At 47.8% G+C, this 27,580-nt stretch overlaps 1 protein-coding gene across 1 annotated transcript; it reads left to right on the top strand.

Moving 5' to 3' along the window:
• The first annotated feature begins 349 nt into the window (after positions 1-349).
• On the top strand, positions 350-13,188 carry LOC135392424 (uncharacterized). The gene is made up of 7 exons (XM_064623138.1): positions 350-448; positions 1,044-1,202; positions 2,547-6,944; positions 9,409-9,672; positions 9,779-9,891; positions 12,262-12,314; positions 12,938-13,188. The coding sequence occupies exons 1-7, from the start codon at positions 350-352 to the stop codon at positions 13,186-13,188; spliced, it is 5,337 nt and encodes a 1,778-aa protein (XP_064479208.1).
• Positions 13,189-27,580: the final 14,392 nt, after the last annotated feature.

A 27,580-nucleotide genomic window follows, 5' to 3' on the forward strand; every position in this document is an offset into this window, starting at 1 on the left:
TCCTGTGCAAGATTGGAAGGCTGTAAAGCACAGTTGTCTTCACCAAAACCGCGTGAATGGCTAGAAGGGAGCGCTGATCACAGCCCCATCCTAAGCCAGAAAGATGCTGGAAGCCATCGCTGCACTTTGGTTTCAAGGTGCTTAATGTGGCGAGCCCAGCGCACGTCCAAGTCCATGACCACACCAAGGAAGCGATGGAAACCTACAGGCTCGAGATTCTTTACACTAACCCAAAGAGGAATAATCTGAAATAATCTTTTAAATCATTCAGTGCTTCCGCACGTCAAGCATCCTGGAACAGCTGGTCGCACCTGTGCGACCTACGTTTCCATTTTTTCTTTCTATTTCTATGGGAACGTACAGGCTCGAGCTTTTTGGCACCAACCCAAAGAGGGTACTTTCCCATAGCCTTGCGGGTGAAAGGGAGCTCTACTACTCCTTCTGGAAGGTCAGTCTGGAAGGTCGGTCTGGAAGGTTAGGGCAGTCGCTAGCGAGATACACCAGCTAGCCCAGCAACAGGTTATGCACTACCATTTCCACCGAGATGGTTCCCTCTTCGTCTCCGTCCACTCTGAAGTGGCTGCCCGCAACCTTTTGTCAGATAAGTGTTTAGCTGGAATCCCTGTCTTACCATCAATACCTCAATCGTGCCCCAGAAATATGGAAATATGCAAGATTTATGCTGTGCCTAAGGAGTGCTCCAATGACGATGTCGTGCTCTACCTGAAAGACGCAGAGAGAGCCAAAGGGTGCTAACTGCAAATCCGGCCATCGTGCATCGTTCTCTTTATGTCCTGTGAAGACCGCCGCCACAAAAAGACACCAAGATAGAATACTACGACTTCCATCTGACGCTCCCAGGGGTGGTAGTGCCACCGTCGCGTCTTGTACAAATGAACACGACTTTCCTGCACTCCCACCTCGGTCTGCACAAGCCGAACGAAGGTTGCAGAGCACCATCGCGGCCAAGCCCATCAGAAGCAGCCATCAAACACCCCCTGGTCCATCAAGGCAGATTACACGCACTTACGCCACTGTGACAGAACCAGCAGGCATCAGAAAACAGTTACCACCATCAACCACCGAAGCTGATGGGCTCTCTGACACTCTTCTCTGCGGTACTCGCGGCAGTCAAGGCAATCGTCTCTGCGTTTCCTGGAACATCGCAACTGCCCGAGGTTGAAGCGCTTCTGGCATTGGAGGTATTATCTTTACCTCAGCATGATGAAATTGAATAGAAAGGCCATAGCGATGCAGTGGAATCCTCGTAGCCTACGTAACAAGCTCCCTGATTTGAAATCTCAGCTACAACAGTACAGGTTCACTTTCATAGCTGTATGCGAACATGGCATGGATGCTGCACACCGCGTTAGTGGATATACAATCGATCGACCTTATCAGTCCTCTGAGAGCAGAACAGCGTTATACGTTCGTAATGACCTCGTTGCTGCACCTATAGGGTCATCGCTCTTATGGCTATGTCATCTGCAAGATCTGCCTTGGGCACACGCTGTTAACAGTCGTCAGTATCTATCTACGTCCCGCGGTGCAGTTTCCGTGGACTGACCTCGAACGCTTATTCAATTGACTGGAATCCCCAGCTCTCGTGCTGGGTGACTTCAATGCTCATCATACGGCCTGGGGAAGTCGTAGGACGGACGGACGGGGAAGGAGGTTGTTGGAAGCAATGAAGAATGCTCACATGTGCCTACTTAATAACCGACAGCCAACTTATATGCGATCACCAACGCCACTCGATGTACTGGATATCTTTCGTGGTGCTCAGCAGACATAATTAGCCACTTGTCGTGCGCTACCGATGTCGATACCCGAAGTAGTGACCATTTTCTCCTATATATTTCGCATGACAGACTGCCTCTCCCACGCACTACTGGACTGATGACTTTCACGAACTGGAGTCTCTTTCGTGCCGGCCTCCAAACATTTGTGTACACCGGTATGTCCCCAGAGGCCCTCTCGCAAGCCATTCGTTGCGCCTTTCAGGACGCGGCGGTCCTGTCTAAAAGGGTAACAGGTCATGTCGGTCATTCTCCAGCAATTAACCACCTTAGGGCATTACGCCGCAGAGCAGAAAGAACGGCTCGTCGAACAGGGTGTTGAGTGAGCAGGGCAATCGCGTCGTCATAGGCCGCCTCAGTAGTTTGGAGCCCTGACAGTGCTGCAGCAGCAGGTCCCAGAAGCAATGAACGAAGGTAGTGAAACTTGTCACGTTTACTTAGCTTCCTGTTTTCGTGTATGTTCGCCTTGTATTGCTCCCAGAAGGGCTGCCATTCTGCAAGATCGCCACGAAACTTCATGAGCTGGAGGCGTTGTAGCTTGACGCCAGAGCCAGACGGTGCCGTTAGGGACCCGATCGTTGTCGGTACCGCTGGTGGAGAGTCCGATGTCGTCGCTACTTGAAGCTGTTCGTAGGTCCGAGTTAACTTGGCAATATACTCTGTGATCTTTTCTTCATACTGTAGCACAGATGCATAATCCGTGTCGAACTCTTCAGCGGGAGTGTGCTCCTCAACTTCACGATCTAGCGCATAGAGTTCCTTGCTGCATTGAACAAGCTTCTTGGATTCTTGAAGAAAGAGGTTGAAAGCAGAGAGAAAAGTGGATTATGTGTCCAGCTGGACGACAAGCAGCGCAAACAGCGGGCGACCACTACCAAGGATCATGCTGGTACGCCATCGGCCCTTGCCTTGCACAGCCGGACAACGGCGGGTCTACTGAGCTGCATCTTCTGTAATGAAAAATCTCACATAACGGAGACATGCAAGGCTGACGTACCATTGGAGGATAAAAAGAAGGCTCTCGCAAAGAACCGACGCTGCTTTCGATGTACGAAAAGCTACCACAGTTCTAAAGAGTGTCGGTTCAGGGGAAAATGCTCAAAATGCTGTGGTCGGCACGTGGACACTATGTGCGACCCTAACTGGAAGCCCAAACCGATCGAAGGCGGACAGGCCACGAACGCTTCGCACACGTTAGAAGCTCCTGGGCTAATGACAGCGGTCTCCAATCTGAGCACTGTCCTCCTACAAACATTTCGCGGATGGGCAGTGGCGAACTCCAGGTGCCTGTACATTCGAGGTATCGTTGACAGTGGAAGTTCCAGGACGTTCATCCGCGAGGACCTCGCCCAAGAACTTGGTTTGAAGGAGGTGGCACAAGTGGTGATCGGCATCCATACGTTCGCCTCGGGATCGGACTGCACGCCTATCAAGCGGAGCGTGGTGGAGGTGACTGTTAGGAGCCAGTACGGTAATGAAGAGATTACTCTTGCGGCCATCGTTGTACCTCTGATTTGTAAAGACATCGAAGAATCACCAGTTGACAGTGAACATGTAGTGGAACTGGGGGACTGCGGGGAGAAGATCGCCGACATTGTTGCTTTTCCTGGCATCCCTCAAGTCAGTGGCATCAGTCTGCTAGTCGGATCTGATCAAGTGTCAAAACTAATCTCAGGAGAAATCCGCTGCTATGGAAGACAGCAAGAACTGGTTGCGGTAAAGACTAAGTTGGGTTGGACCTTCCAGGGCCCAAGTGCTACGAAGTCTCTCATCGCACGGCAAGCTGACAGCCTCATAGTGCTGAGGACAAACGTTAACTGCATGACGATACAAGACGAAGAGATACGGCGAATTTGGGAGGTCGAAAACACAGGCATCAACGAAAACCCCTCACCAACGGCTGCGGGTAATGAAGTACTGGCAGAGTTTCAGCGTAACATAAAGATTGCCAACGGGCGTTATGAGGTGTGCCTCCCCTGGAAGCACATCGACGTCCCCTTGCGTGACAATCGCGATATTGCGGAGAAAAGACTGAGGCGGTTGGTAAATCGGCTGGCACATGATGACGAGCTGATTACGGAGTACGACAAAAATATTCGAGCCTATCAGCTGAGCGGCCATGCTGAACCAGTGCCTGCATCTGGGTCGAAGCCATACAAACGCGTGTACTACATGCCCCATCGTGAGGTCCTCCGACCTCAGTCAACGTCAACGAAAATGCGGGTCGTCTTTGACGCGTCATCGCATTCTGGCTCTTGTACATCTCTCAACGACCACCTAGAAAAGGGGCCAAAGGTGCAACCAGACTTGTTGGACGTATTGATCCGCTTCAGAATGCACCCAATTGGAATTACTGCGGACATAGAAAAGGCTTTTCTGCAGATCAGCGTTGACGAACGCGACAGGGATGCCTTGCGTTTCTTATGGTTTGACGATGTGCCGCAGCGGAAGAACTTAACCCTCAGTACGAATATTGTGGAATGGCGGATGCAGCGTGTACCTTTCGGCACACCGGCTAGTCCATTCCTGCTCGCGGCAACTCTACTGTATCATTTCAACTGCGTCACCGGTGGTCTGCAGAAGACGGCTGAGGTCCTGGCCTCATCATTCTATGTTGACGACCTTCTGACCGGAGCAGCGGACGTCGAGTCAGCAATTAAGCTCTACAGGGAAGCAAACGACATCACTGAGAAAGCGAAAATGCGCCTATGCAAGTGGGCTTCTAACTGTGCAACTCTTCAAGACGTTTTTGCTCCAGAGGAGGGGGTTGTACCGAACAGTGACTGCAAGACGACAAAGGTGCTTGGGACGGTGTGGGACAAAAGCGAGGATACACTTTCGTGTAGTTTAGACTCAATCCTCAACTACGTCGATCGCCTCACAGGCACCAAACGGAACGTACTGCAAGCTGCAGCCAGGATTTACGACCCTCTCGGCTTCCTTAACCCGTTCACCGTGCGCGCAAAAATGCTGTTCCAGGCTTTGTGGGTTGAGGAGAATGAGTGGGATTCACCTATGTCAGAAGACAAGCAAAAACTCTGGAACGAATGGTGCAACGAAATTCAGGAACTGACAAAGGTCAGCGTGGACCGTTGCTTCCTGCCAAGCGGTCACAGAAATCCGCAACTCCACATATTTTGTGACGCAAGTCCCAAGGGCTACGGGGCTGTAGCGTATCTTCGAGTTGAAAACAAAGACGGAACTGTAACATCAACAATTGTTCTCTCTAAATCTCGAGTAGCCCCCCCCCCCCCCCAAAAAAAAAAGTTGACCCTGCCTCGCCTCGAACTAATGGCTGCGTTGATCGGCTCGAGAATGTTGAACTACCTTACGCGGATCTGCACAGGATTGGATTTTGACTACTTCGTATGGTCGGACTCAATGATTGCGCTTTGGTGGATAAGAAGACCCCCGAGTGAATGGAAGCAGTTCGTGAGCAACCGCGTTGAGGAAATTCAGCAAAAGACCGATCACCGAAGATGGAAACATTGTCCGGGGACGGACAACCCTGCCGATTGTCTTACTAGAGGCATGCCAGCGAGGGCACTGGTGGATAGCAGCACCTGGTGGCAGGGACCCGCTTGGCTTCCTCTCGACTCGTCAAGTTGGCCAAACAGCGACGTCGAATGGGACGACATGACAAACGACGAGAGGAGTTTCAAATCTAGCATCCTGCAAGTCTCGGTGTCATCGAATTCTGCGATCGTGGATGCAGAGAAATACAGCAGCCACCGGAGACTGACAAGAGTTACTGCTTGGGTCCTACGCTTCGAGCGTATCGTGCGATGCCGTAACGGTCGAACTGTCGGCACTCTAACGGTCAAGGAGCTCAACGACGCGGATAACCTTTGGGTAAAGCAGGCACAGGCGGAGCATTTCGCCGAGGAGGTTAATCTGCTACAGATGGGTCATCCAGTGGCACCTGATTCAAAGTTGGCCAATCTGCGACCGTACCTGGACGACAACGGCATCATACGCTTACGGACGAGACTGCAGTGCGGAGCAGATGGAGAGGACGTGAAATGTCCAATCATACTTCCCCGCGCGCATCACTACACGAAACTTGTTGTGGAACGTGCTCATCACAGAACACTGCACGGAGGCTTGCAAGACACATTGAACGAAGTAAGAGAGCGCTGGTGGATTCCACAAGGCCGACAACTAACAAAAGCGCTCACATTCCGATGCATCACCTGCTCGCGTAATCGGGTCAAGGCAGCTTCAGCTCCCACTGCTCCACTGCCATCTGACAGAATTACTCCCAACCAGCCCTTCGAAGTAGTGGGAGTGGACTTTGCTGGGCCTGTGATGGTGCGATCCGAGCGCGGCTCGTTAAAGTCGTACATTGCGCTCTTTACGTGCGCAACAACGCGGGCCGTGCACTTCGAACTCGTTTCGGATCTTACAGCACGCTCATTTTTCATGGCGTTTCGCCGTTTCGTTTCCCGACGAGGATTACCGAATACTGTGTACTCGGACAATGCATTGACCTTCAAGAAAGCGTGCCGGGATATTCAGAAGTTGCAGACGGCCGTGCGACAGAGCGAGATCCAGGATTATTTCGCCTCCCACCAAATAAAGTGGAAATTCATCGTTGAGAGGGCAGCGTGGTGGGGCGGCTGGTGGGAAAGGCTGGTGCGTACGACGAAGCAGTGTCTCCGAAAGGTACTTGGACGACAGTCTTTAACGTTCGAAGAGATGATGACTGTGCTGCAGGACGCCGAAGCGTCGATAAATTCTCGCCCGCTTACGTACTTACACGAATCACCTGACGAGCCTGCCGCGTTGACGCCTGCTCACCTGCTGATTGGTCGACGACTCATGGCACTTCCGAGTGGTGAACATCAACAGCCGTCATCATCTGCGACCGACCTTTCCCGTCGATGGTGTCACCGCCAGAGAATAGCTGATCATTTCTGGAGAAGGTGGCACAGAGAATATCTGCTACACCTGAGGTCTGCCCACGTCTCTAAGCCCGTGGGGTACCATTCGCTGAAGGAAGGAGATCTTGCCTTACTGCATGAAGACAAGGTTCCACGCAATCTTTGGAAAACCGTGCGGATTGTGACGCTACACAAGGGAAGGGATGACAAAGTCCGAGCATGTACCATAAAGCTGCCAACGGGGAACGTGACAAGAAGACCGGTACAGCTACTACACCCCCTTGAAGCATTGCTGGGATGAATTTCATTCGGCGGGGGAGGATGTGTAAATATGTTTAAAAGGGACTATCATTGGACGACGACGTTGAAGCGATATCATGAACCACGTGACATCGAATGACTTCTTCACTTTCTTATGTTGAATTCCAATGGCAGAGTCGGAGCAAGTGGCACACTCCGCAGTGGAGCGGCTTGATCTGGCCTAGAGCAAGTGATCCGAATCTGCGATTGGAACACTTAAGCCCAACTTGGAGTTTAGCCCTGGCCAATCTCCCTTTAGTGGATGGCGGCCAGAGACGGAGGAAGAAGAAGAAGAAGAAGAAGAAGCTTGTACTCATGTTCCGATACAACGTCATGTTTTGCAACATCAAGGTCCTCCTAACCTCCTAACGTTGCCCTGGTGTTGTCTGGCTTATTGCTTTCTTCAAGAAACAAAATTGCTAACGTAGTCACGGCGAAGACGCGTCGGGAAGCGGCCATGTTGCTGAAGCAGGGCCAGGAAATAGGAAGCACGAGCGACAAGTGACACGTCACGTAGAGTTCCGGTTGAATCTGCCTATTTTGGCGGAGCATTCTTGGTTGCTCCCTGGAGCGACCTTGGCTCGAATGCCGCTCCAAAGCTGCCATTGGAATACTCCAGAACTGTTCCCAATCTGCCAATAGAACAGACTTGCTCTCGGCGGAGCAACAAAACTTGCTCCGGAAGCGCTCCGAATCTGCCATTGGAATTCAACATTACTCTCTTGTTGGGTTGTGTGACACGTAGGAGTAAAGCTCCAAGTAGTTTTTTAGACTGAGTCTCTCTGGCCTATCTTTTCGGGGCTAACTTGGGGCATTCTTGTGGATGCAACGCCGTTCCCGCTCAAGGTAGTTAACAAGGGCAACTTCCTGACATTGTAGCATACCGCCGGATGAAAGCTGACGTAACACGAGAACTTAAAAAAGAAGACCGGAAGCGTTGGCGTAAGTGTTGTCAACACCTTTCACCATTTGACCCGGCCACATGGGTCTGGAGGATAATTCGAGCTCTGAAGAATGCACCCCCACAAAAGAATCCTCTCTCGGCGTTGGCTATCGTGAAGGGTGTAGACGAAACCACGTTAGCGACAGATTTCTCCGTCGTACTAACGACACCGACGGCTGCCTCCACGACTGCGGTACACAGCATTTTTGTCCAGAGCATGACGGCCGAAATTCACTAAGACTGGCCCCATCCATCGGAGGTTATGGACCGCGACTTCACTCTAATCGAGCTAAAGACGGCTTTGAAACTTGTGAATGTGGGCTCATCCCCTGGACCAGATAACAACACTTATGCCGCACTGCGAAACCTTGACGGTCCGTCACTCCAAGCTTTCCTTCATGTTTATATTACGTCTTGGCAGCAGGGATCTCTACCATCTACCTGGAAGGAGGCGTTAGTCGTTCCCGTCCTGAAACCAGGCAAACCACCAAATGCCCTGTCCTCTTTTTGCCCTGTGAGCCTGACAAGCAGTGTGGGAAAACTGATGGAGAGAATGGTTTTGCATTGTCTCGAATGGTGGCTCGAAAAGCAAGGTGCGTTCCCTCACGAAATGGCAGACTTTCGCCGCCACCGAAGCTCCAAGTTCCATGAATCCAGTTCTCGACTTTGTTTCTACAGTCCAACATGCTCGTGCACATCGGCGGATTGTTGTATCAGTTTTCCTCGACATCAAGTGCGCGTATGATACCGTGTCGTTTCGCGTGCTTCTACCAGGACTATTGGTGTTCTGGCTGTTCTTGGTAGCCCGAGACAAATCCTGAGGCTTTTTCTCAGTAAGTTGTTAAGCTTAGTTTCTTGTTTAGCTCTACGGCATCAAGAGACATAACGGCACATTGTACGGCTACCCACCAGGCACACGGATCATCAACTACCTAAAAAAATACAAGCCCGTTACAAAAGCCAAACAGCAAAGGCACTTCTGGAGTTAAACACAACCCTTCCCAAGAAGAGAGTCCACACTCTGCGACAAGAACACCCAACATGGCTCCTTTTGCAACCGAAAACCTGCACACAGATCCCAGGAATAACTACAAAGTCGGAAACAGATGCCTTGGTGTTAAGGACACTCTCCCTCGCCCACCTGCAAGACAACTTCCCTGTGGAGACAGTGATCTACACTGATGGCTCAATTACTTCAGGAAAATCAGCAAGTACCTTCGCCGCTGAAAACAGAGCCAAATGATACAGGCTCTCACACGGCACATCCTCCACCACAGCGGAGCTTCACGGCATACTGAAGGCACTCTGTTTTATCAAGAGATCCGTACACAAAAGTTGGCTAATATGCACCGACTCCAAGTCAGCCCTACAGGCCATCACCAAACAGTGTGACAACAACTTTTTGGTTTATAAAATTCTTGTCACCTTCCAAGAGGTCATACAAAATGGACACAATGTAACTCTACAGCGGATCCCCTCCCAGTGCGGAATTCCAGGCAACGACGCTGCCGACAAGGCAGCAAAAGCAGCATTGCAGAAGACCAAGCTTAGTGCCATACCCTTCTCAAAGGCCGACAGCAAAGTCCACCTGAAGAGCACAATTCAACAACTCATTAGAAACCTCTGGAAGGCATCTCTACAGCCCGCAGATTACCTCTCTACAATAGATCCAGGTCTGAAAACAAATATCCCTGTCAGCCTAGAAAGAACCATTCAAATAGCTATTCACAGGACCCGACTGGGACAAGTATGTACAAGAAAAACACTTCACAGAATGAAGCTAGCAAACTCCCCACTTTGCAGAACTTACAACGTCCCTGAAGATACGCATCACGTCATAATGCATTGCCCAGTGTTTGAGAAACATAGAAGAAAACTTCAAACGACACTGGAAAAACTTGACAACCGTCCATTCCGGTTCTACAAGATTCTTGGACCTTGGCCCAGTCCTCAACAACAAGACAAGGTAATGAAAACCTTCTGTGCATTCTTGAAGAATAGCGACATATCCAGCCGCTACTAAAGAACAAGTTGTCAACAAGACACAATAGTACATGTGATGCTCACTACAGAGTGTCACGTATGATAGTCACTGCCATATGTGCGAAACTCACAAGAAATGAAGCTGCAGGCGCGCTTTTGGGCAGCCACCAAGTTTCAGCTCCCCTCAGTTTGTTAAGAAGAAGAAGAAGATACCGTGTAGCACATTTGTGTGCTGCGCGCCTTGCGCTTTTTTGATGTATCTGGTCGGCTCTTCAGCTGGCTGCACACTTTTTTACGAGCCGGACTGTTCGTTGTGTCCGCACATCCCACGGCCAAAGCCCTACGCACCCCGTTTATCAAGGCGTACCCCAAGGAAGCAGTCTGAGTCCTACACTCTTCAATGTCGTAATGGCAGGCATAAAATCGATAATTCCTCGCAAAGTAGCATTCTCTGTGTGTGCCGATGACGTTGCCCTTTGGACAGTAGGCAAGTCGCGACCAGCCATTCAGCGCCGTTTGCAGCTCGCCATAAATAATGTCCACCTGTACCTCACGCCACTTGGGATGGACTTTTCGCCCGAAAAGTGCAGTCATACACATGGGTACAGGTGGCAATATATTTATTAATGCCAATGGTGTAATGCCAATGTGTGAAGGGGAAAAACCTAGCCAAAAAACCTTCACGACCTGTAATAGATGAAACAGAAGACAATACGATTCATATAATAAAAATATACTTACTCATTACCGGATTGATGCAATAGCATTGAAGAGATATCACAGAAAGAATCAAACCCAATGCATACAATATTTTTTTTATTATTGGCAATCATCATATCATACACACAAGTTTTCAACGAATTGGAATTAAAACCTATATCACAGGACTTGACTTTTAATCAAAGAAGACATTTTTAATCAATATGATAACAAGCAAAATTACAACATTTATTATAACAAGTCTGAGATTGCTAGACGCAGTGATGGGCAGTACTTGAAGTACCAAGTACTCAAGTTCTACTTGAAGTACATTTCTGAGTACTTGTACTTTGCTTGAAGTACATTTCATTATGTGTACTTTGTACTGGACTTGAAGTACCTTTTTTGGGGTACTTTATCATCAAGTACATAAGTACCCAGCTGGCAAATATGAGGAAAACAGCGCTCGGGTGCTTTTATACAGACACGAATCCAAAGTATGATATTCAAAACACATCCTTTTTCATTGCGGATCCTTTAGTGTTGCAAAATGAAATCGATTTGGCCCGCCACCCTTGCAAGCCAAATATAGCGTGATATCGCGCTCTGCTGATCGTGCATGAAACGTTCTCACATAGACGCTTCGCAACACTGTGTTACAGCCAAAGCCAAAAGGCGAATCTCAAGCCGATCCGATGGTCGTATACTGGAAGCCAGGTCCCCCAAACCACGACCTACTACTATACTAGAGACCTGGCCATCCGCAAAGCTCCCAGCACCGGGGTAGTAGTTCTGACAATCGCCGCTTGGCTATGGGATTTGGCGCTAGCTCGCACTATTCGTTACCACGTGACTTGCCGAAACCGCGGCAATACATGGTAGGCTGTATTGACGACGACGAAGCAATAAGCGTAGCGCGTGCTTAGCAACAGCCTGTGTAGCACGAAAGACGGTGGCAAGAGTGACAGTGTCATTCCCTCTCCCCAATAATGCTATGTGGCGCTTGCAGTGGCCACTACCGTAACTATCCCATGACCCGGCTCTCCCATAGGCGATCGCCAGTTGTCCAGGTCTCTAGTATAGAGTAGGTCGTGCCCCAAACTCACCTCGGAAAAGCGTGCAACGAAGAAGGCCGCCACTAGATACCCCACTGTTGCCGTTCCGGATCACTTCAGCGCGCTAGGTTTAGCGGCACAATGTTTTTGTTGTTTCTGCGAATGAATCTAGTCTTTATAAGTCTAACTTTCTGTGTCGTGTTTCACTTTTTGGTCCCGTTTTTAAACGTGTTGAGCGATCGGAAGGATCTAGTGCACGGCTGCGTGCATCACATAGCGTACCCGTCGCACCAGGCGCCGCAGGCGCAGTCGTCCATTTCTCCTTCGGTGACTTAGCCTGGCTTGGATTGTGCTTCAACTGGATCTTTAGCGCGCTACAATCGAACGCAAGCCAACGTCTGGTAACAATGGGGTATCTAAGGGCGGCCTCCGGCATTGCACGCATCGGGATAAGAACAAATACATGGGAAAATGGCGACCTTGGGGGACCTGCTGGAAGCAGTGGTTAAAAATTGAAGACGCATGTCTCGCATATTCCGTATCGTACGTCGTACCATGACGGACTCGTCTACGAAGCTGCCAAAAATTCTGAATTGCAGGTTTTTTGAGCTTGTCAGTCAGGAGTCTGTTGGGACGAAGTTTACAGTGAGATGTAAGCTCTGTGCACCAGCGAAACCGCCCTTGTCTAGCCAGTTTGACGCCACTTCAAACCTCACGAAGCACCTAAAAGTAAGGAGGCTTCTACATTTCCGAATCCCGTTAGTGGTTCCATGACATGACTGAAGATCCAGAGTGCCTGCCTGAAGGCCAGCTAATGTGATTTCATTTTATGCATGCCTTGTCGGCATTAAAAAAAACTTCACCCGTCATACTTTCGCTATAGCCTGCTGTCCTTCTCCTCCACTGCGCTCGCAGCAAGTTGTCGGTAGCCATCTGCCTAATACGTATATACGAGGGGTGTTCAAGTCAAACCGGGACTTCGTACAAATCGCTCGCGCTACTTCTTTTTCGTCATTTTCACACGCGACAGGCCTCCGCGTTCACCACGTGGTGGTCCAAAGTTTGTGCAAAACAGAAGACACGTGCTGGACAAGATGGCTGACAACGAGGTGAGCGCGCATATCGAAAAGCGGATTGTCATGAAGTTTCTCGTGAATGAAGGTGTAAAGTCATCTGAAATTCACAGAAGACTTCAGGCTCAGTATGGCCACGATACACTTAGCCGCAGCAAAGCGTTTGAGTGGTGCGAACGGTTCCGAGACGGCCGTACATCAGTGCAGGACGATCCCGGCCGGGGCGGTTCAGAGCCCAGTGCCAGAGTTCTTGTGGAACTTGTGGAGCGCCTGATCCTCAAGGACCGACGGATAACATGTCTCGAACTGGCTGGAAAGACGGACCTTTCTGTGGGAACGTTGAACACTATCAATCATGAACACCTCCAGTTTCGGAAAGTTGGTGCCCGTTGGATCCCGAGGCAGCTCTCCGTGTTTGACCGCAGAGAAGACTGGAAATCTCCCAAGAGCTAAGGTACCATTTCGACTCTGAAGGACAGCCGTTCCTTGAACAGATCATCACGTGCGATGAAACGTGGGTGCATCACTTCACTCCTGAGTCGCGCGCATCAAAACAGTGGAAGCATCCGGTTTCGCCAGCTCCCAAGAAGTTCCGAAGCACCCTGCCTGCGGGTAAGGTCATGGCCACGGTTTTTTGGGACAAGGCTGGCGTTGTCCATGTTGATTTTCTGCCCAGTGGTACCAACATCAATAGTGCATATTACTACCAGGTTCTCAGGGATGTGCATTAGGCGCTGAAGCAAAAGCGGCAGGGCCTCATCACCAAAGGAGTTCTCATCCTACAGGACAATGCGCGCCCGCATACCGCGCATCTCACGACACGCACCTTACAGGAACTTGACTGTGAGTTGCTGCCACATTCCCCTTACAGTCCAGACCTCGCCCCCAGCGATCTTCATCTCTTCGGGCCACTGAAGGCGTTCCTTGGGGGCCGCCACTTCAGCTGCGACGACGAGGTCAAGAATGCGGTCCGATCATGGCTGCTACGCGCCGGTAAGGATTTCTACGCTGCTGGCATGCAAACCCTCGTCAAACGCTGGGACAAGTGCGTTAGTGCAGCTGGAGATTACGTTGAAAAATAAAACTGATTTCTCGCCCGTAAGTTCATTTTACTTTCGCGAAAAATGAAAAGTCCCGGTTTGACTTGAACACCCCACGTACAGTGTTAGTATTATCTATTATAATACACATTTTCAAAAAGTCTTTGTATTAGTATTATAATACGCATTTTTGGGAGTATTATGTATTAGTATTATAATACGAAAAAATAGTATTACTGGTCACCCCTGGCCAGCACTAATACAGAACAGTCAACGATATCAGAGGGAACCGGTTTCCATACTGGCGCCCCTTCAACAGTTACATATAGGGAAATAATAGCGAAACAATACTCAACCAATCGATCAGAACGAGAAACATTACAAATTTGAGAAATTCGAACTGACTATCGCTAATGTAAGAAGAAAATTCGATTCTGAAGAACAGAAGAAAACAACCAGTAGCCAGCAAAAACTAAGAACAGACATCAATATCAGAGCAAACCAATTTTAGACAAACATTTTCTAAGCAAGCGAGAAATATTATGCTAGCGTAAGCGAAACAATACTCAAAGAAAACGAGAAACATTACAAGTTTAACGCAAATGTAAGAAAATAATTTGATTCTGAAGAACAGAGGAAAACAATCAATAGCTAGCACTAATAGAGAACGGTCATCAATATCAGAGCGAACCGGTTTCTCTAAGCGGCACATTCTCCAACACGTAAACAATAGAGGTAAATAATCTGTCATTGAAGCACCATAAAATCATCCTCGCAATCTAAGCTATGCGAACACTATGAAATGCAATTTTCATTCTAGCAGACACTATAAACCTTACTTTGATGGAGGTATCCACACTAACACACAGAAAATAGACACGGTACGATGAAAAACACCAAGGCATATCCCACTCATTTCCTACTTGAGCCCGGGTTTGGGGTCACTCTTTCTCTCTTTCACATTCCTTCCTCGAAATGGGAGACACTGTCTTTCTTCAAAACGGAGGAAGTCGGCTAAGTTTGTACAAAGGCAATATTATTTTATTGAACATATAGAGAAAATCCAAATTATTCAATGAGACAAACAATACTCAATCAATACGAGAAACAAATTTAATTACAGCCACTGTTTTATGATAACTTTGCATCAGAAAGTTCTACACGCAGCAGCTGCAAACAAACAACAGATCTGAAATGCAAATTAATGGAAAAGGGGGATATGTTTATTAAGAAAAAAAGAAAGAAAAGGTCAGCCAGACGCAGGTAGGCTTGCTATTCAAAAAAAAAAAGAAGAAAAGGAAAACGGAAAGAATAGGAAAAGAAGAGAAGGAAAAGAAAAAGAAGAAAAGGAAAGAGAAAGGAAGAACAAGAAACACTGAAAACTAAAACTGAAAAATCACACACACGGTCACACAATCACAGGGCGTTGACAAGGTTCGAAGCGTGCAGAAAGCGGAGGAGCGCAGTGGTAACGGCCCACTGGCTCGGCTGAACAATGGGACCCAGTAAGGTAGTCAGTGTTATAGTGCCGTAGCCAAGTTGGGATACACGACGACAGAGGGCGTCACGGTGCCGAAGGTGGTGCCGGCAGCGTAGGATGCAGTGGGGAATATCAGCCACCAGGCCCACCACGCCACGGCTAGTGCAGAGAGGAGTGCTATATTGACCCAATTTGAACAGTTTCAGCGGTGTGCGGACGACGTTTAGACGGAGGCGGTGAAGGAGCGATTCCTCGTGACGAGTTCAGCGACACGTAATAAAGAAGTTCACTGAGGGGTCGATTGATTGCAGGTGACTGTTGTATGAGGCAGCCTCAACTCTGAACGCTTGGGCACGAGCAGCACACCGGCGGCGTATAGACATACGGCAGGCAGAAACAGCAAGGGGCAGATGTACAGTGGTATGAATCACAACTTGTGCAGCACGTCGTGCAGCCGCATTTGCGCGTGAGTTACCGGATAGGCCCACATGACCAGGAATCCATTGCAGGGAAAGAACGTGACCATTTGCACAGAGCCGATTGTACGCCTGGATGATCATGCTGGGCAGGTCACGTATGATGGCGGGGCGGGAAGACAGCAAAAGAAGGAGGAACGCCCTGCTGTGGTCCGTGGTGACTGGTCGTGGTCCGTGGTGGTTTGTGGTTCGTATATGTGACGTAAAAGGATGCCCCTGACGTGTCACGCATCACAGATGCATCTGCGAAGATTTGACGACAGCAAGGGTAGGTAGAGTTGATATGTGCCAAGAAGAGCTGATGAGCTACTAGAGGAGGAGCTACGTGTTTTTGAGGAAGGTACGGGATTGCAGGTTGAATGACGGGACGCTCATGGGTCCACATAGCTGGCGCAAAGGATGGAGTAGATGTCGTGGCCCAGCAAACCATACACATTCCAGGTACATCCTGGCGATATCGCAAATTGAATGTTAGGATATCCATGGGAGCTTCTCAGAGCGACGTACGTAGAAAGTACATCCATGCGACTGCCATTCCTACTGTTTTCACATCTCAGAACAGTCGCATAGACATTTCTTCAGGATATTTGGATGTTCAGGGGATATTTTAAAATTTATGCTACTGTTGTATTGAATCAATTTGCAATTTATAGTCTACTATAGCAAATGAATGCCGCACACACTAATTAGGCAAAAAGAAGATCTACTATTGGCAGCACACCCCACTTAGGGATGGGCGCCCAGCGACCTTTCGCCCATAATCCAAGACACGGCCCACCAATGCAGACCGCGTTTAGAAATGTGTTCGTAGTGCCAACTGTAGGATGGGACAAGCTACAAATGTGTTCTCACTATATGAGAAGCAGTCTCCCTCCGCGTAAGCGGATTTCAAGAGATACCAGAGCAAGCATATACTGAAATGCAAATTGTTGGAGTACTGTCATTAAGTGTAGCGTGGCGTATCACATTTGCAACGGTGACAACGTCTTTGCAGTTAACCTGTGCGTCTGCAAACGACGTCAGCTACCCGCTAACGTCCTGATACCCTATCCTGGCAAATACCATGTCTTTAGCTCAAGCTACCGTCTATAATGTGATTACTTGCTAAATAAAGCAGTAAACCCAAAGATTTTCCCCGTTTGCTTACGTCATGCCACCAAGGGTTACGTTTCCTAGGTATCTCCGCAAAATAACGCGCGCTTGGTCCTTTTTTTTTTACATCTACCTGATGTCCCAGGGATATACAATGTGAGACAGTTTTCCATGTCACATTGTCGACATACAGGTAACGTCGGATAGACGTCGCAGACATAGGCGACGTGTGCGATCTTTGTGGGACGTACCTGGTGTATTTCTGGTTTACTGGGGGCCGGAGCTAATCCCTTAGTTGTGCAATGGCAGTACTGAAGGTGGAAACAGGGCAGCTTTCTGCAATCTGTCGAAGGGGATGGGAAGGGTGGGTCAGACAGCGGGCGTATACGCGCAGGTTGGTTGGGAATAGCAGGCGTAGAGTGGGAATAGGGTGTTCTCTAGCAAGCTTCTGCGAGGACGGAGTAGGTCTCCGTTGTCCGAGGGACCCCTAGGCAGACACGGAGGTTGCGTGAAGGTTGAGAAGCTCTTGGTCTTAGGTACGGCTGATTCCATGGAGGATAGGGAGGCTATACCGTAGCGTGCCCGAGAGAAGAGCCGTACGGACGCGGTAGAAGTCGCGGCAGGGTGGGGGGCCCAGGACGCATCTGCGACACGCTTAAGAACGTTAACCAGGCTTGAAGCTTTGGCAACATGTGTCTTCACGTGAGGGGACCATGTCAAGCCTCGGTCAACGGTAAAACCCAAGTAACGGCAGGTTGAGACAAATGTGATGGGCGATCCTGCAAGGGATAGTGGGTACTTGTGAAATTACTTCCGTGAAAAGGTCATGGCTATAGTCTTGGCAGGTGAGATCGTTAGGCCTCGGTCGGCGAGATAATGACATATTGTGTAAAAGTTGTATGACATTGTAAAAGTTTTCTACAGAGAAAATCATCAGGCACAACGCAGAAATATATAATAGGTAGTTGAGGCTTTCCCTCAGAATATTTTATTAATATCAATCAAGTGAACATCTGAAACAAAGTCAAATCAATAATTAATTCAGGGAATTATTTTCTAAGCAATCAGTGTGAATACACCACAGAATCAGTACAGAAACTTGCCTTTTTCAGTCAACTACTGGAGGACCAACTAGTGGATTTGAACAGTAAAGTGAGAGAGGAAAGCCGCCGACTATAAACTTCCCCTCAATTCCTGTCAAGGTTACGTCGGCAGGGTAGACATATTCACATGAATTGGGGTACTTGTACGCAGAATCATTGAACGCACACGTTTTTTCTCATACATCACATGTTTTTGTAAATCCCTTTCTATAATTGTCATGGCGACACGGGAGGGATATTAATAACATTCTAAACCCGATAGCATAACAAATTTTTAAACCATAAAATGAGCACAGATATGCTTTAAATAATTGTAGAAGCACACTTGAAAACAGATCAAACAATAGCTCTAAATCGAAGAGATGGACGGATTTTGCACTCGTTATCATAAGTCGTGGGCGGTTGTGATAAAAAACTGCTTCGAAAAAGAAGAGCATCGAAATTGTTCCATTATCGCTGCATTTCGATACGACATAGACATCGTCGTATTCCGAGATATGGTACAAATTACAGAATTGAAGGTGCAATAATTTGTATGCCGAATCTACAATGGTTCTAAAATTTCTGCACATCAAGATCGGAAGGACCACTGGGATTGATGGTGGAGTTTTTGAGGTCGGCTAACGAAGAATTGGAGTACTCATCACCAGATGTAATCGTAATCATAGCAAAGGGCATTGCATTCATCAAGAAAGCAGTGAGATCAAATTACCATATACAAGCGGTGTATATCGCGTGATTCATTATGGACTTGTTGAAATTACATCTAACTATTGATGTGGAATGTACTAAAAAGTAAAAAAATGTTATCACGCGATATGTTCCACTACCACGAATATGCAATTATTTTCATCTACCAGTTCTTGCAATGATGTCGAATGGGCAGAAGTTTAATATTGTTGTACAACGTCTATCGTTTCACCACTTATCACACTCAATGACCACATCAAATGTGGTGGACCACCGGACGATTTTCACCTAATACTCTCTTGTACGCCATTCAAGAATCTTCATACAAAGAAAGAAAACATCAATAAGAGATTGCGCAGGTTCGTGGCAACTAAATACAAGTTACTGAAGCGATACAAATACGGTGACCTTGTATCGATTGCATTAATCAACTCTGGATTCAAGCGTCAATTCGTCAATCAAGACAACAAACGGAAACTTCAGAGAACTGATGTTCTGAGGCTGGAACAACATAGAAGGGACAATCACATAGGAGGATGAGTGAGAGAGAGTGACTGGTTTGTCCCTTCAGATGACGCACCCTGGAAGTCGCTGAGAAGGCATGTTAGCTTAGCTCAATTGGTAGAGCCGGTAATCCCGGTGGACCGGTAATCCCGAAGATGTGGGTTCGAGTCCTACAGCTGGCTAACCTTTTCAATGACATTCATCTTTCATCAGAATCTTCAGAGTTTGGAATAAGACAATTGTACTTTATCAAAATAAACGTGCATTAATTGAAATAATAAATGTAATTTATTTGTCATCACTACAACGATTTCTATGCATCGCAACGAAAACAGATTGATTTCGAATGTATTTAGCATGAGATTGAGAACAACAACAACAAATAAGTGGTGGTGTACAACAAATAGAGGGATGTTTCGCCGCTGAGGCGGCACTCTATACCATTGCTTGAGAGGGAGAAGATGGTGAATGATGATGAATGTTCAGAGTTCACGCAGGAGCCCTGTCGCTGCTAAGAAGGTGGAGGAAGCCTTGAAGAGCTCGTAGCTGATGCGCTGGGTTGGCCGGAGGCCCAAGCAATTGAGGAAGGGCAAGTGAGGGTGTACCAGTGGCTACAAGTTGGCGCTGGAGGACGCGTCGCTCAGTGGAATACTGCTGACCAGGAAAAGGTAACGGAATCTTTTTCGTTTCGGTTACCACCTTCGTTACTGGCCCTTATTTGTTTCTGTTTCAGTTTTGGTTACCACCATTGTTGCTTTCGTTTCCGTTACGTTTCCGTTTCGGTTTTCGCTACCGCCCCCCACCTCCAGCTTTTTGTTTTCCTTCTTTCTTTTCTTTCCTTTTTTGAAAAGAAAAAGACAATTGAGGCCGTGAGAAAACTTAATCCCTCTACGTTCTGAAGTCTATTTTGAGGATTCCAGGTACACATGCATACATACACATGCATGGATTGGCAACCTGGGTTGCCATGTCGAAAGACGTGTGCGGCAGTTGCTCCGACTCTTTCGTTCCAAAGGCGAAAACGATAACGTGTTTGGGCTTATGTGCGAACCGGTTCCATCTATTTTGTGTCAACGTAGCCCCAGCGGACCTGCAGTTCCTGGTGAAGAACGGAAAATGTATTTGGAAATGTGAACAGTGCAGTCGTCAGTCGAGGCTTAACGCCAACGATTCAATCCCGACAATCATGGATACCTCAAGTAAGCCTATTACAGAGCATTTGCCGGTCGACTCCGGTTCGGCGGCCATGTGCCTGATTCCTCGTGCTGAGTTCGACATCCTGATGTCAAAAATTGACGAAATGGTGTTAGAGCAGAGACAGATGCGAAGTGAAATTGTGTATCTGAAAGATCTTTTGTCGCGATTTGTCCCTTCTGATGCCAGTGAGCAGATCAATTATGGTCCGTACACCTATGTAGGCGCCGCAAAAAAACCAGCATCGACACTTCATTCAGGTGCCGTGAAAACGGCAGCATTGTCACATTACGGTTCTTCCGACAAACCCGCGACAGAAAAGGATGCTTTCGACAGCCCTTTGTTGAAGACACAGATGAATGGACGACCCCCTTTGGGTCCCGCTACGTCGCCACATCAACAGGATATGCGCGCCAAAGATCAGGATTTTATAACGGTTCAGAGAAAAAAACGTGCTCCGGTAATCGTGGGAAAGGGAAGTTCAAGCAAGATGAAGTCAGTTCCCCGTGGACCACCCCTCAAATCCCTGTTCTTATCAAGAATTGTGCCCACCACCTCTGCCGCCGATGTGAAATGTGTTGTGGATGACCTTCTAGGTCACAAGAACGCAATCGTGAAACAACTAAGAACGAGGTACACCACCTATACTTCTTTCCACATCACCGTTGACGCTGCGGACTTCGAGCGTTTAAATCGCGAGGACGCTTGGCCGGAAGGCTGTATCTTTAAGGAATTCTGGGGAAGACTTGACAGCTCACGTATTTTGAACGATCCTGACTTAAACAATAACTGCGCGACTTGAAACAGCGTGCGATAATGGAGGGGCATCCTGTGGTCATCCCCATGGTTCAACCTTTGATGCAATCAGTGGGAGGAGTGATGTTAGCAATGATATTTCCTTGAATGTGTTACATGTTAATATACGTAGCATTCGTAGAAATTTTGATGCGCTGTTGACCCTGTTATCCCAAGCGTCTGTAAAATACGACGTGGTTTGCGTTTCTGAGTCGTGGTTGCATGAAGATGAGTTTTATAATTTGCCAGGCTATTGCTTCCTGTCATCCCCAAGGAAATTAACAGCTGGCAGATCAAGAGGTGGTGGTGTTGCCATCTTTGTAGTCGACTCTTTAGCGTTTCGCATTAGGCACGACATAAGCTTTTCTGTATCTGACGTATGTGAGACGTTGTTCCTAGAAGTCGAAGGCCATGGCATGGTTGGCTGTATATACCGATCACCAAGTTGTCCAATGCAGCTTTTCCTAGAGAACTTTGAGAATACGCTGTCTCAGCTAAATATAATAAAGAGGCCTATCGTCATAGTCGGCGACTTTAATATAGATCTGTTACGGAATACAATTTGTGAGTATACCATCCTCTTGGAATGCTATGGTTTATGTAATAGAATCAGCACCCCCACAAGGATCTCCAGTAACTCTAGGACATTGATTGACCATGTTATAACGCCAATATCTGCTGTGTCAACATGTGGTGTCTTGGACTTGGATATCAGCGATCACTGCCCTGTATATTGTCACCGTAGTGATGGTATTGGCCGTGTTCGTAATGGTCAGCTTACAAGGGTCGTCCCGCGAACTGACTATGGAAAGCTGCATTCCCTCTTGTCGTCTTTTGACTGGAACCAAGTATATAACGAGGATGTGAACCGCGAATGTGATGGGTTCCTCACCGTACTTCGAACTTGTATCAGTTCCTCAACTACTTTTGATTGTAGCCGGCGGTATGCGAGTCCTATCTGTCCATGGATGAACTCTCACCTTTTGCTTATTTTGTCTCAGAAAGCATTCTGGTATAGGAAGTTCAAGCGTCATCCAGACAATGTCACGTTTAGAGACAAGTTTAAGCATTTACGTAATCGGGCTGCAAAGTTGACCCGCAATCTGAAGCAAAAATACTATTCTGAGAGGCTGTTGAATTGTCATGGTGACTCACGGAAAGTGTGGTCTGTAATCAATGCAATCACGAAATCCCGTGAACAGAAAAAGATCCTGCCTAACGTAGGAGAGTCAACAAAAAATTTGTGTGAAACATTCAATAGATACTTTGTTTCGATAGGGCAAGAACTCGCCTCTGGCGCGTCGATCCATGTTCTTGATTCTCCAACGTCTTTCATTAGGGAATCCGTTCCGAATTCCTTTTTTATAATGCCCTTCACTGTTCCGGACATTATCGCAACGATACGCGGCATGAAAAAGAACGTTGCTATTGGTCATGACAATATTTCTATACGTGCCCTCAAGACGTGTGCTGATGTTTTGGCTGCTCCACTGTGCCATATTTTTAATCATGCATGTGGCACAGGACTGTATCCGGACACTCTAAAAATTGCGCGGGTTGTACCTATTTACAAGTCAGGCGACAAGAATTTGGTCGAAAATTACAGGCCTATTTCAGTTCTTAGTACTATCAATACTCTTTTTGAAAAACTACTGTGTAAACAGATTTCCTCATTTTTGAAAAAATATAATGTACTGAGTTGCTCTCAACATGGATTTCGAACTGGAATGTCCACCGCTACAGCTGTACATGCCGTCACCGATGGAATCAATCAGGCTTTAAATGAATCTCATATTGCTGTTGGCCTGTTTGCCGATTTGCGCAAAGCTTTTGATACTGTCGATCATCACATTTTGCTACAAAAGCTCTATTGTTATGGTTTTCGTGGAGATATCTGGAATCTGCTGAAGAATTACTTGTCGTCTCGTAGAATGTTTACTCGGATCGATGGGGAATCGTCTGTGTCTTTGCCTGTATGTACGGGTATACCCCAAGGTTCTGTCTTGGGTCCTGTGTTATTTTCGATTTATGTGAACGATCTTCCATCGGTTTCCGACAGGCTTTCGACTTTCATGTATGCGGACGACACGTGTTTCCTCTTCAGCTCTCCAGATGTTTCCGAAATTGCGCCGACCGTGTCCCATGAGGCAAACAAGATTGCTCATTGGTTTGCTATTAACCGTCTGACGTTGAATCTGTCTAAGACAAAGTTTCTTGTCTTCTGCAAGCCTTCTGCCAAATATGTCAAAATGAGCATCTCAATTCATAACAATGTTATAGAACAAGTAAATGTTATTAATTACCTAGGCGTGACCTTAGATTCTCATCTCACGTGGAAACCACACATTGATAAAGTTGCTAAGAATATTTCCAAGTCCTGTCACATTTTATTCCTTGCCCGTCAATATTTTCCATTACATGTTTTACGTCAATTGTACCTCTCATTTGTGCAGTGTCATCTAATTTATTGTGCCACTTCTTGGGGTACTGCATTCCCAACATATCTGGATCGTCTGTTCAGGCTTCAGAAGAGAGCTATAAGATTAATTACTTGTTCTGGCAGTAGAACTTCCTGTATTGAGTTTTTTAATTCTCTGAATATTCTCCCACTGCCTGATCTTATTCGAGAGCGTCGTGCCTTACTTGTAGAGTCAATTGTAAAGAATAACGTTCCTTTTAATAACAACATATTTAAAAAATGTCCAAGAGGTAACCGAAGCGTCATGTCGAATGACTTTATGTTATATCGGCCAAAAAATGTGTATGGTACCAGATTGACAGTGTGTTTTGGGCCGCGACTCTGGAACTCTATGCCTCTTGAGGTTAAAAACAGCCAGTCATTCCGCAACATGCTACGACGATACCTTATGGACACTTCAGCCTATTTGAACCCAGGAATGTAACTGTTTGTTGCATTATTTATCTCACCTGTTTTTCTGTTCCATTTACCCCGCGGGGCATGAGCCTGTACTAGCGAAAGCTATTGGACACGCCCCACGGTTTTTCTTGTTCTTTGTTTCCTAGTGATGACAATAAACAATAAACAATACAAGAGACAACGTTTATTCAACAACAACAACAATAAATGAAAAGTGATGATGACATGGGATGTTTCCCCGTGGTAGCCACAGGACACTACCCCATTTCACAGTGGACACTATGAGAGGATGAATTATGGTGAGATTGAAGCGACGACAGGTCGGAGTTCTGTTTAGAGCTCTTCGAGGAGTCCAGTGGCTTGCATGAAAGCAAAAAGGGAGCGAAGAGCCCGGCACTGATGCGCAGGGGAGCTCCATGAGCCAAGTACTTTGGACAGGCTGAATGGTCTATGGTCGAGGAGTTCAAGTTGGCGTCGAAGTACGCGGCTTTCACACGTGTACCGCTCACAGTCCTCGATGATATGGGGGATCGTAGCTGGGGTGCGGCAAGCTAGGCACAGCGCCGTGTTACTGTAACCCAGCTTAACACGGAACACAGGGGTGAAGGCGACGTTGAGTCGTAGACGCCGCAGGAGTGTCGTAAAGCTACCAGGGAAGCCACGTGGCATCCTAAATAATGACGGGTCCACTGCATGGAGGAGCAACCATTGAGTGATGTCATGCAGCCATTGCTGGCGGGCCAAGGGTGACACAAACGCAGACAAGTAGGAGCGCCTATCCCCGTTGGAGAAGATAATGGGCACGGCTCTGGAGATACGGTGGGCCGCAGCCGTCGCCAAATCTGCCTCTTCGTTGCCCTGAATGCCGGTGTGGACCCACTGTAGGGTCACCCGGTGTCCCTGTTCGCCGAGAACCTTGAGCGCCGTCAGGATACTAACAACCACCGGGGCCAACGAGCCGCGAATGCCCATGGTTCCTACACATTGCAGGGCTGATTTTGAGTCAGTGTATATCACCCAGGAGCGGTGAGGGTATGCGGAACCCACATGATAGTGACTCCTCCGGTATGACAAAGGCAGCGGAGGAGCCATCCGACGTAGACGAACCATCTGTGAACACAGCCGTGCGGCCTCTGTACGTTGTATCCATCATTTCCAAAGCAGACTGCTTGAGAACCGAAACGGGGATTTGGCTCTTCGGCCCCAGGAGGCCAGGGATGTGTGTCGAGAGGGATGGGCTCGGCAGTGTCCATGGTGCCACTGAAGGGGCGGTCGGGGCAACAGTGAAGCCAGGGATGTTTCCAGATGTTGCTGTAACACATAGCGAGAGTTTACTGTTCTTCCGCCTACGTAGCTTTTGAACCAGAGGATGACGCCGGTGGTGAGCGAGCAACCGTAGGTAGTGTCGGATGGTTACTCTTCGGCGGAGGACAACGATGGGTATTTCCCCGGCGTCGGCGATCACCATCCGTGTCTCAGCGCTGCGCGGGACGCCAAGGCACGTCCGCAGGCTGCGTGCCAGTGTACACCGAAGCTTGTGTTCAGACGTGGCTGATATACCGTGCAATACGGACAAGCTGTATAGCAGGGAGCCGCGAACCAGAGTTTTGTGGAGCACAAGAAGATCCCGCTCAGTGCAGCCCCAGCGCACGCCGGCAAAGTGGCGAACCACATTCCCCCAGCGCTGGGCCTTTGAGATGATGAGGTCAATGTGCCTTCGCCACGACAGGTTGCGGTCCAGGATAACACCCAGGACCCTGTGAAACTTGACTTGTATGAGGGGGCAATCCCCAATCCGTAGTTGGAACCTCCGCATCTCTCTTCGAGTAAAAGGAAGGACAGCGCTTTTTTCGGTGGAGATATCCATCCCCGTGTTCAAGAAGAAGTTGTTGATGGCATCCAGTGCTCTTTGCAACCGATGTTGAATTGCCGGCCGGAACTTTCCGACAGTCCAGACACACACCGTGCGCATATATGGAGAGATTTACTCTCCTCGCTAGACATTCCTTGAGATCAACCATGACAATATTAAATAGTAACGGGCTTAGGACACTTCCTTGCGGGACACCCTGCGGAACAGCAGTCTTTTCTGTGTCACCCTCGCCTGTTCTGACAAAAATTTTCCTTTGGCTCAGGAAGTCGGAAAGCCATGCAAGCGCTTTCCCAGGCACTTGCGACCGGAGTAACGCATGAAGAACACCGGGGTGACTTACGGTGTCATTCAAACGGTGTCTTACGTTTATTCAACAACAACAACATATATATTGTGATGATGAAGTGGGGTTTATTCAAAATACACATATAGGTATGTGATTTCTGTGAACAGCTAATATGAACATGGTTTCCAGGAATGTTACTCACGCTTGCAACTCCCAGATCACCATAAGCGTATAAGAACTATGCTTCTTGTATTTACTGTATACTACTTATTTATATGCTCCAGTGATAGTTAATTTTAGTTTTAGTTCTTCAGTTAACTTTAGTTTGCTTCATTGAGGTTTATTTCATAAATTTATCTAAATGATATGGTGAAGAATTGCAATAATTCGGGTGCTGCGGTACCCGAATTATTACCGTAAATTATTGTCGTTTCCGTTTCTGTTTCAGGTATTCTAACTGTGCGATATCCGTTTCGGTTTCTGTTACCTTTCCCTGTTGCTGACAGTCGATGAGAATGTGCTGGACAGTACTTCGAGTATTACAGCCAGTGGTGGGCAGTATCGCAGATACATGTATCTTCGATACAACCTTTCGATACATTTTGTGTATCGGTATTAGGTATCGCGTGCCAAAAATGGGAGTATCGGAGTATCGGTATCGAAAATACATTTTTAGTGTATCGTGTATTTTAACGATACTCGATACTAAAAAAAGACGCAAATATTGAGGATGTTGTGAGACTTAGGGTCGGTGGCGCTCGCTCAGGCGGTAGTACAAGCCAGGCCGCAGCGGCGTAGACATGTCGACCATAAATTCGTTCGAAGCTTACGTCCGCGAGCGCGCTCCATCGTCAAGGTCGCCTGGAGAGGAGGCCCTGGGCCCTGCCCTGGGACGCGCTCTTGGGCGCGCGCGGCTTCTAGTTGGTTCCAGAAGAATCTCTTCCGTCTCTTTCTACGGCAGGCGCGCCGAAAACGCCTTACACAGGACCAACCTCACGGCTTCTGGAACTGCGCTGCCCGATGTCCCTCTCCTCAGTGCGCAAGAGCACGTCCACTTGACTTGAAGTGTGGATCCCGCGTCGGCCATGCGGAAAGAATAACCGCCGGCTTAGCTTGAGCACTGTAACCCGTTCTACAGCTCACAATTCACAACGGCCAACTAAGAAAATCAAGTCAGAGGCAAAGTCAGAGGCTACCGGGTAAGTACTGCAGTACCAAACGGTAAAAGCAGCAGAAAAAAAGTTTCAGGTTTATTCGTATGTATAGTCAAGTGCTCACAGATCGGTACGCACGAAGAACATTGTCTTAAAGAATTGTTTTTTGCTAGGCTGCCTATTGATGCGATCGTTTCAACGTACCCATGGCTTCAGTCTAAAGTTCTAACAAGACTAGCTGATTAGACAGTGCAGCTTCATTAAATCCGTGCGGTCGGAT

This window comes from Ornithodoros turicata, chromosome 4 (genome assembly GCF_037126465.1).
Source record: "Ornithodoros turicata isolate Travis chromosome 4, ASM3712646v1, whole genome shotgun sequence".
In the NCBI taxonomy this organism is placed as follows: Eukaryota; Metazoa; Arthropoda; class Arachnida; order Ixodida; family Argasidae; genus Ornithodoros; species Ornithodoros turicata.